The sequence below is a fragment of the Podarcis pityusensis genome (genome assembly GCF_964106645.2).
Source record: "Podarcis pityusensis genome assembly, chromosome: 1".
NCBI lineage: Eukaryota > Metazoa > Chordata > Lepidosauria > Squamata > Lacertidae > Podarcis > Podarcis pityusensis.
Genome location: NC_138028.1, coordinates 134896667 through 134910154, shown reverse-complemented (window position 1 = coordinate 134910154; position 13488 = coordinate 134896667). Strand labels below are relative to the sequence as shown.

The 13488-nt window shown below is 45.6% G+C and overlaps 2 protein-coding genes across 5 annotated transcripts in view; one reads left to right on the top strand and one right to left on the bottom strand.

The window, feature by feature from the left end:
* SLX9 (SLX9 ribosome biogenesis factor) overlaps window positions 1-10235 on the bottom strand; it is a gene marked incomplete at its 5' end in the record, with an annotated part of 36190 nt that extends 25955 nt beyond the window's left edge. The window contains 2 exons of one of the 4 annotated variants that reach the window (XM_081019335.1): window positions 7872-7974; window positions 10083-10235. In XM_081019335.1, the coding sequence (XP_080875461.1) occupies window positions 7872-7974; window positions 10083-10220 (241 nt within the window). Of the gene's footprint in view, window positions 1-7871; window positions 7975-8730; window positions 8926-9646; window positions 9799-10082 lie in introns of those variants that run through there. The other 3 variants (XM_081019337.1, XM_081019334.1, XM_081019336.1) reach the window with 3 other exon arrangements.
* ITGB2 (integrin subunit beta 2) overlaps window positions 8890-13488 on the top strand; it is a 42497-nt gene continuing 37898 nt past the window's right edge. Inside the window, exon 1 of the mRNA XM_081016727.1 lies at window positions 8890-9020. The gene's annotated coding sequence lies outside the window, so the exon portion shown is untranslated. The remainder of the gene's footprint in view (window positions 9021-13488) is intronic.

The following is a 13488-nucleotide window of genomic DNA, read 5'->3' as shown; positions in this document are numbered from 1 at the left end:
ATATCAGAATAATAAAAAAACTAATAAAAACAACAATTAAAACTCACATCAGAATAGAAATTAAGAAAAATAGCAGAAGTTTCCATCAAGGTCCACTCATCCAGTAAAGCTAGAACATCTGGTTTTCCAGGAATGGTTTCAGTTGGTGTGGAGATTGCCATACTTCTGGAGCCAACCAGACCACAGGGAACATGTTCTATAGTCAGGATGTTAACCCAGAAGAGGCCCTTTCTCACACTGCCACCAAATGCATCATTTCCTGTGGTGGAACACAGAGAAGGGTCTCCACAGTTGATTTTAAAACACAGGTAAATTGGACAGGGTGGGTGGGAGATGGCATCAATAGCTTAAAGTTAAAGCTCTCCTCCTGCCAAAGCAAAAATAAACTCCAAAAAGGATCTAATGTTCTGATGAGTGAAAGATAAAAAGGACTAGTCGAGATGCTGTGCTGAAAGGACTGCCTGGAGCAACCAGTCTCCCCTTTTCCAAGTAGCAGAAAAGGGTGCAAATGCTCACCACAGTGATGCTAAATATTCCACTGAAGATGAAGGACACGGAGGTGCAGACTGAAGCTGAGGGCCTGCAGTTTCCCAATTTCTGGAGGGAATTCCTAACTCAATGGTAGATGAACCCTGCCTATCACTGCCTTAAACAGAGGGCACACAGGATTGCCGCACATGAACCACCAAGGCTTAATGTTTCTAAACCTTGCTCTCCATAAAGACACCATTTCAAAAGAACCATATACTGGCAATCCAGGAGAGCCCTCAGCAGAGTGCCAAGAGGGCACTCTTGAGAAAGCAGCATTGCACAACAACATGAAGAGACACTGCTAGTGACAATTTTGTAAAATGACACTAGGTAACATCACCATCATTATTGTATTGCTGTGTTGTTGTTGTTACTACTACTATTTTTATTATTTTTATTATGGCTATCCTAAACATTTCATGCACTAAAAAGAACCCTATTTCAGACATTGCCCTTGATTTTTAAGTCTTTCTAATAAATTGCACAGAAAGGAGTATAGCTAAAACACTGATCTATTTATTTCACAACTATACGTCAAGAGTTAAGCCAGCAATCTGCAGCTGTTGTGCAGGGAGCTGAACAGAATTCTGGGTTATGAAATGCTGTGGAACGGAAAGTAGGAACCAGCATCTTTATCTGAGCCAGGTAGCCACTCTGGAAATGAAAACACGACGGCTTTCTCTTATCTGATTATCCACTTCACCACTACATGAAAGAAGATAACATTTAAATCTCTACACATGCAAACTGATACTGCAATAGGACAGCCGATCTGTTTCACATTTGTTATTTTTACAAGACTATTAGCCAAGGAGGTGCTGGCCAATCTTTAGACCATTCCAAGATTTCACGTGCCTGATTGGGAGCAGTGCTCCAAGCCACGATGCATCCGCATGACAGTGTTACTCTTTCCCCATTTATTATGCTCTGGAAGAACAAGCTGCCATGAGTGCAATAACAGAACATGATGGTACACAAAGGAGAGAAACATCACAGCACTTTGGGAGAGGTGCATAAGTCCAGTACCAAAATAAAATGTTTGTTTCAGCAGCACTATGCAGAGATTTATTACTAGTGTAGATGAGCAGAAAGACAGAACAAGAGATAGTTGAGGAAAGCCCACCGTTAAACACACCACCCAATCCTAGACTTCAGATGCTGACATCTTGAGTTTACAGCATCTTAAAGAGTTAATTGAATGTCCAAAGCTCACTGCCAACTCCACAAAATACGGTTCCAATCTTGATCTTTTAACATACCCCTGTGCTTTATGTCAGGGGAAGGGAACCTCAAAGATTCTCTATCTTCCATGGGCCCACAGCTGACAGCACAGTTCAAGAAGGCAGAGATTCACATCTGGGATGCTGGAAGTACAGTTTTATTTCATATCTGCTGCTTTACAGGTGTGCTTCCACCCATGCCCCAGGTTGTTTTCACCTATATGTAAGATCTTTCAGTGGGCTTCCCCTCCTGGGGTGCCTGTCTCCAGCAGAAATACAATGGGAAAGTGGATAGGTTTGGGTAGAGCACTATAAGAGATATAAGCCAGACTATAAAAGCTTGCCATATTTTTTTTTCTAACTGTCAAGTTTAATATGATTTATAAACCACTGTCAATAGTAGTTAAACAAAGTTAAACAAAACAGATCCCTACTGAAAGTCTATAATCTAAACACTACAGAAAAAGAAAAAAACAAAGAGAGGAAAGGAGGGGTTGAACTGAACATAAATCCAATCAAAAGCACTAAAAAATTGCAAACATTCATATAATGACTCCAAATTATTATGAAGTGTGCCTCAGATATGGAAGAAGGTATCTGCATGGGCCAAAGCCAGAAGCAGCTAAATCGCACTAATTTACTTTTGAATATTAGTTGCCAAACTGCTCACAATCTTTAATTTATTTTTGGGGAAGATGCAACTACAGTGGTACCTTGATTAAGTTTTAATCCTTTAAAGCCCTAAATCATGGTTAGGCAAACTAAGGGGGCCAGATCCGGCCCAATCGCCTTCTAAATCCGGCCCGCAGATAGTCTGGGAATCAGTGTGTTTTTACATGAGTAGAATGTGTCCTTTTATTTAAAATGCATCTCTGGGATATTTGCGGGGCATAGGAATTTGTTCTTTTCCCCCCTTCAAAATATAGTCCGGCCCCCCACAAGGTCTGAGGGACAGTGGAATGGTCCCCTGCTGAAAACGTTTGCTGATGGTTCCAGCCCTGTATACCTGAAGGAGTGTCTCCACCCCCACCATTCTGCTCTGAGGGCCTTGTGGCAGTTCCCTCCCTGCGAGAAGTGAGGTTACAGGCAACCAGGTAGAGGGCCTTCTCAGTCGTGCCCACCCTGCGGAACGCCCTTTCGTCAGATATCAAGGAAATACACAACTATATGACTTTTAGAAGGCATCTGAAGGCAGCCCTGCACAGGGAAACTTTTAATGTTTGATGTCTCACTGTGTTTTTATATTTTGGGAGCTGCCCAGTGTGGTTGGGGCAACCCCGTCAAGATAGGTGGGGTACCAATAATAAAATTATGATGATGATGTTTTGTTAGGCTTTCAGGTACTAATGGGTAAAGTATGTTTAATGCGGCTGCGAAGTATCTTTTAATGTACCTTATGATATTTATTTTAATGCTGTGTTTATTATGAAATACATTTTATCTTATTTTCATTAAATGCTCCTTCTAGTAAAGGGTGGTTTAGAAATGCCTTAAAAAATGACTGGCAAAATCAGCTGGAAGTGGGGAAGCAGCCAGAGAAAGAACTGTGAGCAGAGGTGTGTTCTGCTTGCCCTCTTTGCACCTCCTGTTCAGGCAAAAGGGCTCTACTCTGGGCTCAAGACAAAAGGGGTAGGTCACCCTCCCCCCACTTCCTATAAAAGAACGGTGGAAAATATTTTAGATGTTAAATTGATTTTTAGCCTCATGCATAACCTTTTACTGCCTAGCGGCACCTTAAAAGAGTTCATATCCGTATGAGTCACACATCACTATACTCAAGCATAACTAGGATGTAATGGTGAATAGGCAGCATGCTGGTGCATGGGGCTAAAACTACACAGGCTTCCTCAGCTCCAGACAGCCAGGGCCTTGCGCTTGCAGGCCAGATGGGAAAAGGCTTGTGAGGCAGAGAGCAGGTCTTCCAGGGCTCACAGCCAAGGCTTTGTCCATAAACAACCACAGCAGTGTTCAAACAAATTATATTTAGCATGTCAAATGTGTACAGTAATTTAAATGTAGGGCTTATCCGGCTTTGCAAATGAATACAAACAGCAACCATTTTTACCAGCCCCTCTGGCACCTACGCATGTGCCAAACAGTGGACAGAGACACTCTTCCCTGACAGAGCTGCTACTTGCCTATCCTCATCTCCAGCTGGTTGTTAGTACTAGTTAGTACTAGTTAGTACTAGTTCTGGAGTTTGCTTTGCTTCTCCTTCCCAATCCTGTTTCATCACATCTTTGAGATTGTGCAAGCCTGAGGGGAGGGACTGGATCACTGTAAGCCACTATGGAGGCCTTTTTGGGCTGAAGAATGGGGTAAAAATCCTTCAAATAAATAAGTAAATCTAGGGCAAATGAGTGGCTAAAACTAAATGCATTATGTAAATTCCAAGACCTGAATTGCTGGAATAAACAGCAAGGCTTGAAAATTTTGCTTCTGGTGTGTAGAATAAATGTTGCCACCTGCTGACAGAAAACGAAGTAGAGGAACGGCTCATCCACACAGATGTTTAATGTGCCTAGCAGGCGTCCTGAACCTCCATTAGTTTTCCATTGTTCATATGAGGTTCTCTTCTGGCTCACTGCTTTCCCACACTTTCCCCTCCCTCAAACTGGATTTTTTCACATCCTCTTGTTTTGGGAGTACCCATGGTATGAGAAAATGAAAGACAAGGCAAGGGAAAGTGAAGGAAGGCACTGAGCTGGAGGAGAACATCACATGGACAAAAGAGAATTCATGGTGGTAGAGGAAGATTAAAAGGTAAAGGTACCCCTGACTGTTAGGTCCAGTCACAGACGACTCTGGGGTTGCGCACTCATCTCACTCTATAAGCCTAGGGAGCCGGCGTTTGTGTGCAGACAGTTTTCCAGGTCATGTGGCCAGCATGACTAAGCTACTTCTTAGTCATGAGAACCAGAACAGCGCATGGAAATGCCGTTTACCCTCCCGCCGGAGTGGTACCTATTCATCTACTTGCACTTTGACGTGCTTTCGAACTGCTAGCTTGGCAGGAGCAGGGACCGAACAACGGGAGCTCATCCTGTCGCGGAGATTCGAACCGCTGACCTTCTGATCAGCAAGCCCTAGGCTCTGTGGTTTAGACCACAATGCCACCCGCATCCCTAGAGGAAGATTACTATCCACATTAAACAACAGTATGGATTGGACTGCAGGGGGTTGGACAAGAGGACCCTGAGGGTCCCTTCCATGAGCCTGAAGAGAAAGGGTGTAAACAAAACCAAGCACACCAAGACCTATGAACATTGTGAAGACCTGCCATCATGCTGGAAGATACCAATAAAACTTGAGATTCATTAGTTAATGAGATCATTTAAAAGTTTTTATGCAACACACAGACATCAACCTATTGTGATGCTGAGAACCTCCACTATGAGAACTGCTCATTCCCACACTGAAGCATCCAAATTTTCACTCACTGTGGCAAGTGTGCTATTTCCACTTACCATAGAAAGCCCCAGCTTCCTTCCTAACCCTGCCGCTTCAGATGGGAGCAGGTATTGTCCCACTGGTTGAACAGCACTGGCTAACACAGAATTGCATTTGCCAGATGAAATGCAGAGCATTCTAGATTAGTGCCTTGCTATATGAAATGTTATCATCACAAACTATAGATGCAACTTGAGATCAGGAAAGTAACAGCTGCCACATTCCTTATTAAGCACTTGAACCTCTCTAAGGCCATGAGTATTACCAGGCCATAATTAAAATTAAAATACTGTATACAGTCGTACCTTGGTTTCTGAACAGCTTAGTTCTCAAACGTTTTGGCATGAGTGTTCCGGTTTGCGAACTATTTTTGAAAGCCGAACGTCCGACAGGGCTTCTGCACTTCGGTTTTCAAATGTTTTGGAAGCCGAACAGACTTCTGGTACGGATTCCGTTCAACTTCCAAGGTATGACTGTACTTAAAAATCTATTCTCATGAGCTAGAAGCTAGACTCTCAATTGTTAAACTCCTTTCACCAACATTTCAGATTATATGACTATTAATACTAACATTTTTCTTCTTGAAATAAGCAACATTGAGTCCCACTCTCTCCAGCTAAAAAATAGCCCAGGGTCCAGCTCAATAATGAGCTCATCTGCAGCTGCGATCTTCAAGGCCCTTGTGCATCCCAGGGAGGAAAAACAGATTACTAAACATAATATTTCAATTTTATATTACCCTGCAAAACCAGTATGTTAATAATGCAGAGAACAGCTATAACAACGACCTTTGTGGGCATTTACTAGACAAAAGCTTAATGCATTTTGAACACTGAAATAGAAACTGCTTTTATTACATACATCATAAGCTTTCATTTTCATTCTGAATGGCTTATCTCTCATGCTTTAGTTTTAATTTTAAATCAGAAATATTTATATCTGAAGAGCTCAGAAGCAACTGTCAGTAAGTCACAGAATGTATTTTACTTCTTGCAAACCTTTAAACACAAGGAAGCATCATTCAGCAAGGCCGGTTGAGTGCCCAAGGAACGGTGACTCTTCGGCTCAAGCCTTCCACCTCCCCTGACCTGCTCTGACATGGCCACAAGCAGATCCAATGCGTGCACTTTTGTTTTCAAACTCACTTGCATTCCCTACTACATCCAAACTCAAGAGAATCTATTTCGTTTGTAAACAGTTTGCCCCTGGCTTCATCTACCCAGTTTTAAACTAATCCGTTTTCCTGACTTTAGATTTAAAAAGTTGGTTTAAAAGCACATCCTCCTCACAGGGGTGCTAGAGGAGGAGAGGGAACAGGGAAGAGCAGAAAATTGAGGCTTGTGCACACAGCCTAAGAACAGAAGAACAGCTGGGTCTAGGACACTTCCTTGGCTGCGCCTCCCTCTCACGATAAGCTACAGTTTAGTGTTAAATGCAAAAGGTCAGGTGATTTGAGAAACCAAGTTACAATGTGCATGGATGCACTGCCTGAATTTCCACAGGGCAACACATTATGCAATTTCATTATTGCAAATAAATAAATAAATATTAACATTCATAATACAACGGGAAACCTCTCAAAACAATTCAAAAGCAGAAGCCGCCCATGACGCTGCTTTTGCAAGCTAGAGATGATAAGGGCTCCCACCCAATTAATGACTCAGTCCTAGCACGAGGATCCAAGAGGCATCTCACAAGTAGCACAGAACGCCCCGCCCCCCGAAGATGAGAAATGACTCTCCTCTTCTACCGTCCCCCCTCTGGCTTGGACCATACTCAAGCCTTCCAATTTACACTTGGTGTTTTGCAAGCCCCAAATAATTCCTTTGCCCCAGAAATCTCTCTTATTTCTTTCCCCCTCATGTTTGTGAAGCTGAAGCAGGCGCTTCTGGCTACTTTATGGTGTAATTTGTATCGTTTTCATTAAGAAGTTTAATTAAAATATTGGGGGGTTGGGGTGGTGGGGTGGTAAGCAGCGCGTAAGGGCTCATCTACACTTCTTTTGGTGACACATTTCTCGGCATCAGCCCATGCTTTAAAGCACTGTGTCAGAGTGCTTTTTTCTTCATGCCCCAGTGCTTTCCCACACATATCCACTCTTTGCTGCTGAATCAGAACTGCAATCTGTAGAAAACCTAAACGGCCATTTGGTCCAAGTCAGCATTAAAAAGTGGGTTTGTTGCCGGGGACGCACAGAGGGGAGTGCTCAGACACAGCACTTTAAAGCATGGATCTGTGCCTAGAAAGCGTGGGGCAAAGGCAAGTGTGGATAAGCCAAGAGGTAGGGTGGGGAGTGTACTCTGCTACGTTATTAGAGAAGGGAGTGTCTTGTTCCAGGAAGGGCATTCAAATACAATAGTTGAGCAAACCAAAACTATGCCTGGTTTCATACAAACTGCTTCAAAGGTGTTGCCAGCTTGAGAAAAACCTTACATCTGACTGGTGTTGATTTAAACTGTATGCAAATAGGGTTAACATCTTCTGGTGGTCTAAAATTCAACAGCTAATGAGAATGCACTTTTTAGTGGAAAAAGTTGTAACCCATTCCAAAGAATCTAGCCAATTTACAAATTGTTGAAGCTAGGAAGAGAATAGGTTTGATTCAGTAAGTGAATTTCTGCATTCTTTGTCACTGTGAGGCAGACGTACTAGAAGATCCTTAATTCTTACCCTTTATGGCTGAAGAAATGCTTCTCACATCAATGTCCAACGTCTTCACCAGACTTTTTGGATCAATCTTCACTCCAGCAAAGACGTTTGAGGTCATAAATACCTGGTCCCAACACAGACAAGAACAACAAAGAGTCTTATGACACCTTCATCATGGCATAAGCTCAGGTGGACTACTACACATTTCATCAGATGTGATTAAAAAAACATGTTAAGAATAAAATGTGATGTAACTATTCCCTTTGTCCCATGCACTGTTGTTGTTGCTGGCATCCGTCTGTCTCAGGAGACAATAGAAAAGGGCACCTTTGAGAGTAAAGTCAAACCATTGGAGAGTTACAGTGCCTACTGTAGATTATAAAGAATAAAGAATGAAAAAGGAGAGACATGTTTTGTTGCAGTTGGGGCAGATGAAGGTGTTCGGTTTTGCTGCTACAAGTGCAACATGGCATTTCTATTAGGCTGCTATTTCTACTGCACCATCCATGAGTAGGAGGACAAAAGCCATGGGCCTAGCCGGGGGGGGGGAGGGACTGCCCCCCCCCCAGTAAATAAATAGAAATACTTAACTGGCCAATTGCATCACAGAACTTGTTCTGCCCCCTAACAGAGTCTGCCCCCCTCAAAAAACAAATCCTGGCAACACCTATGACAAAAGCATTAAATATATTGGCCAGAATATACTCGTTTGGAGAGTTGTTACTTTACCATAACTCAAGTATAAAAGCAAAATTTTGGTCAGTTTTTATTCTCAAAGACTTATTTCTGTAATCAGTGGATATTCTTTTACTTCTACTATAACTTTTGACCCAAATTGGTGAATAAAAAGTAAAGGCGATAAAATGATTGAAGAAACCACCCCTAAACTGAAGCGGCAGTTGCAGGATCCTGTCAAACCTTGCCATGGCTCACTCCTCACCACCTCCTGTCCTAAGAAAGTTTTACCCTCCAGAAACGTGTCCTGTATCACCATCTTGTGGAGAGCCTTGTTCCAAGCTCTGGAGGCACACACCGCTCCTTTTGGTCTACCGCTGTAGGTGCTCCCAAGTGCCATGGGCTGGACCAGGGCTTTTTTCCAGCTGGAACTCAGCCCTGGCCCTTCTCAGGTGGGCCCATTGCCATTCCAAGAGAAGGAAGGAGGCCTTCAGGGTGAGTCGCGGCACCTCTACTTCTGGAGAAACAGCCCTGGGCTTTTGACAGAGGATTCGAGGGATGTCAACTTTCTCAGGCGCGGTGTAGGTCAGCTGCCCAGATGTTGCCCCAGGGGCCACTGGGAACTGCTGCTTTGCAACATCTGGCGGGCCAGAGGTTCCCACACACCTGGCACACGCCCTGGCGCAGGCTGGACGTATTTCGGGGGGGGGGGGGCAAGGCAAGAACAAAGTTATCTGTGGCGCAATGGGTCAGCGAGTTGAGCCCTTCCATTTACTTACTAGCACCTGCCCCCCAAAATGCCAGGTGCTCCAAAAGGAGCGGGAAGGGGGAGAGGAAGCTGTATCTTCCTTTCCTCCTCCGCCTCGCCAACTAATAATGGGGCGGACCAGATGCCCCCCATGAAGGGGCGCCTCGCCTCCCCGCCACTCTCCGCCCCCCCGCCCAGCCCCTTCCCGAGCTCATGGTGGGAGGGGGAACCCCGAGGGCATCCAGTCCACCTGGGGGGGGGCGAGGGGCGTTCGGGCGCCGGACCCAGGCAGCCAAACCCCCAAGCGAGGTCGCGGCAACGCCGGACGCCGCCTCCGCCCGCGCGGCCTCGTGGAGGAGCGCAGAGGCCTCACCTGGCCCGCCGCGGCCCTCGCCGCCTGGGCGCCCGTCGGGAGCGGCGCCTCGTCCTCGCCCGGGGTCCAGGGGCCCTTGGCCGGCCTGGCCGCCGCCCGGTGCAGCCGCGGCCGCCTCGCCGCTTTGCCCACCATGGCGGCGGCGGCGGCAGGAGGAGGAGGAGAGCAGGAGGAAGGCTTGGGAGAAGGCCGAGCGAAGTCGCCCCCTCACGGCGCCGCGGGGAAGCGCCGAGGCCGCGCGCCACGTGCTGCCGTCTCCCTCAGCGCCAGGCCGAGAAGGCCTTTCTCCCTGGCGCGGCCTCGAGGCGGCTTACGGAGGCCGCCAGGCAGGCCGGGGGAAGCGGGGGAGAACGGAGAGCACGCAGGCGGCCGCCGTACTAGACGCCGCGCAGGCAGCGGCCCTCGGGTCCACGGCAGCCCGGTCGCGAAGGCCCACCAAAGCCGCGAAATGCCCTCGCCCGCTCGCTGCCCCCGTCAGGCTGCCATTCTGAGGGGAGACCGTTGCGTCTCTCGCGGGTCTCTCTCGGTCGGCGAGCGCGGCCTGCGCCTTCCCTTCGGTCTCGGGCGCCTCCATCGGGGCTTGTGGCCAGGCAAGAAGAGGCCGTGAGGGCGCCTCGGTGTCCAAGATGGGCGCCTGTCTGGTTCCTCCAAGTCCGGCTTCTCTCTCTCTCTCTCTCTGTTCCAGAAAGGGGCGAACCTGCGGGCGAGGAACGAGCAGCGCCCTTCGAAGCCCCTTCTTCCTTCTCCACCTGTTCACCCCACCCTTGCCTCTGTCTCCCCAGGTGAAGCCCACTGACTTCAACGGGCTTCAAGTCGCCCTCCTGACCCACAGGATGGCTCTCCCCAGGGAGGCTCGCCTGCTGCCCCCATGGTACGCCTTTAGGGGCCAGGCAAAAATGTTCCTCTTCATAAATAATTGTAGAATTGGGAGGGATCCCGAGGGTCATCCAGTCCAACCCCCTGCAATCTCAGCTGAAGCGTCCATGACAGATGGCCATCCAAGCTCTGCTGAGAAACCTCCAAGGAGGGAGAGTCTGCCACCTTCCATACAAGCACTGTCAAAACAGCTCTTAACTCTCAGAAAGCGCTTCTTGATGTTTACCTTTCTTCTAACTCACTGGTTTGAGTCATACCCTCCGGAGCAGGAGAAAACAAGCTTGCTCCATCTTCCCTTGAGATATTTGAAGATGGCTATCATACGGGATAGCTGCATAGTCCTGCCTTGCAGGGGGTTGGACTAAGATGACCCTTAGGGTCCCTTCCAACTCTACAATTCTATGACTTCTATATATCCTCTCAGTCTCTTCTTTTCAAAGCAAAACCTACCCAGCTCCTTCAACCATTTCTCAAGGCTTAGTTTCCAGACCCTTGATCATCTTGGTTGCCCTCCTCTGCACTCACTCCAGCTTGTCAACATCCCCCTTAAATTGTGGTGCCCAGAACTGGACACAGTATTCCAGGTGTGGTTATGTGTCTGCTTTTGTTTGTGTCTTTATTATGTAGTGTTTTCATTTTGTATTTTTATGCTGTGAACTAGGCTGAGATAAAGGGCGGTTTGCAAAGTTAATAATAAACAATAAGTAAACAAAATCCTTTCTGCTGGAGGGAGTAAGGATGTCATGGACGTCCTTGTCCACAGCGGATGCCCTCACGGCAGCCATGGAAATTGCGCTGGATTTTTTCCACTGTACCCAGTGAGACTGGCTGGTGCAGGGTGGGGGAGCACAGATGCCATTCTCCAGGGAGGGGCTTGATCTGAGCCCTTCGACTTGCATAAGACTCGAGCTGTGCAACAAACAGTTGTAGAAAACTCACACCACCCCATACTGTGCATACTGTGTGTCCTAGTCAGCGTGAGTCAGCAGATCTTTGGAGATGGTGGACCCACTGCCCTGCTCTGCCTTGCTGATTCCACCCAGAGCTTAGGATTCCTCCGCCACTCACTTATGTGCATCCTTAAAGCTGTAAGCTAAATCATGGTTGCTTCTGGGATTGAAAAATTGCCAAAAAAACCCCACCCCTTATTATTAGAATCTACCAAATCGGTAATAAAACCACAATGCCATTTTATGTATGCATCAATTACTATTTATTAAACAGCATCTTACAGTATACAAGGATCCGGCTCATCATTCTAATGGTATGGCCTGTTTATACGTAGTAATGGTTTCATTATTGGTATACAGTGGTACCTCGGGTTACAGACTCTTCAGGTTACAGACTCCGCTAACCCAGAAATAGTACCTCGGGTTAAGAACTTTGCTTCAGGATGAGAACAGAAATTGTGCTCTGGTGGTGCGGCGGCAGCGGGAGGCCCCATTAGCTAAAGTGGTACCTCAGGTTAAGAACAGTTTCAGGTTAAGAATGGACCTCCAGAACGAATTAAGTTCTTAACCCGAGGTACCACTGTATTTTGAATAAAGAAATCTAAAATAAAATGTACAATATAAGACCCAAAAAAATGCAAAGTAACATATCAAAGGCAATTGTGGTACAAATAGGTTATTTCATCATAGGATATTTCAGAAGCATGTAACCTTTTCAGAATCTACATTGCATCCAAACATACTATGTAACTCATGTCTTTATGTCATATCATATGTTTACATGGTGGTAGTGCCAGGTCACAATCCAGTGGGCTACTTAGTTTGAACACAGGTATGGAGAATATCTTCTCTTCCAAATTTGTAACTTCAATCTATACATTAACATTTGTGGTGCAGGAACCATTTCTATTAACCAGTATCATGCCGCTCTAGTTACATTGAAACATGAATCATGGTTAAAACTGTCACCTGTGCACTAAGAGTTGATGGTATTTTATGACACATAATTTGGCCCCAGCTGCTTTTCCTACTGATAAAACCAGGAAAGATCTAGCATTTAATATAATACTATAAAGGAATATAAGGCTAGATGTAGCCACACATGTTGGTGTGTTGAGTGTGTGCAAGGAAAAAAGAAATGAAAAGCCAATAAACCTTTCATAAGAAGGTGCAGATGTACCATTTAGCTGTTTAGCTAAGTGGGATTTATTGTTTTGTGAGATTTCCCCCCGGACAGTCAAGATGCACTATTATCCAGCAAATGTTTTTGTAACAATACATATTGCCAGATAGTTATTTTTTACTTTAGGAAGTCTCAGAAAATGACTACGCAGATGTGAGGCATCTTTTACTTAACTCCTGATAGGTTGCATCAGATCAGGATGTGCCTCACCCCCACAGGGGACTGGCGACATTTCACCACAATTGCTACCAATCTGCTTCCTTGTTTAGCAACTGCAAAAGTCTACGCTGTGATGCCAAGAAGCATAGCACTATCATGATGAGGGGAACAGAGGGGCTTGACCCAATATGTCCTATAATGACCCCTTATTTTATTATTTATTATTTTAGCCCCTTAGCCTAAAATTGTAAGGAATCCCTTGGAAGCAGGAAACCTGAAAGAACTCTCTAAGGTGGTTTGCTACAGGAAGCCAGCAGAGACAGGCCTCGCATGAGCCTCCTTGGCAAAGAACTTGCTCACATATTTTTCAAATATTTTTATTTCAGTGTTATAATATGGCATTTACCTTTGGAACAAATCTTGGTTATACTGTACACATATTCCACAGTTTCAGACACAACTCTTTGCTGACACTTTGACTCATTTGCAAGTTACAGTGTTGAAAAAGCACCATTTCCTTCCTCTCTTCCTCATTCTAAAATAGCAACTTACTACTGATCAGTTATCCTGCAAAAAGAAATGAGTGAAGACCCCACTATTTCCCTACAAGTTGTTTCTTCAGGTTCCAGCAACTTCTGATTTACCCTCAAATGTGTAACAAGATGTTGACATGG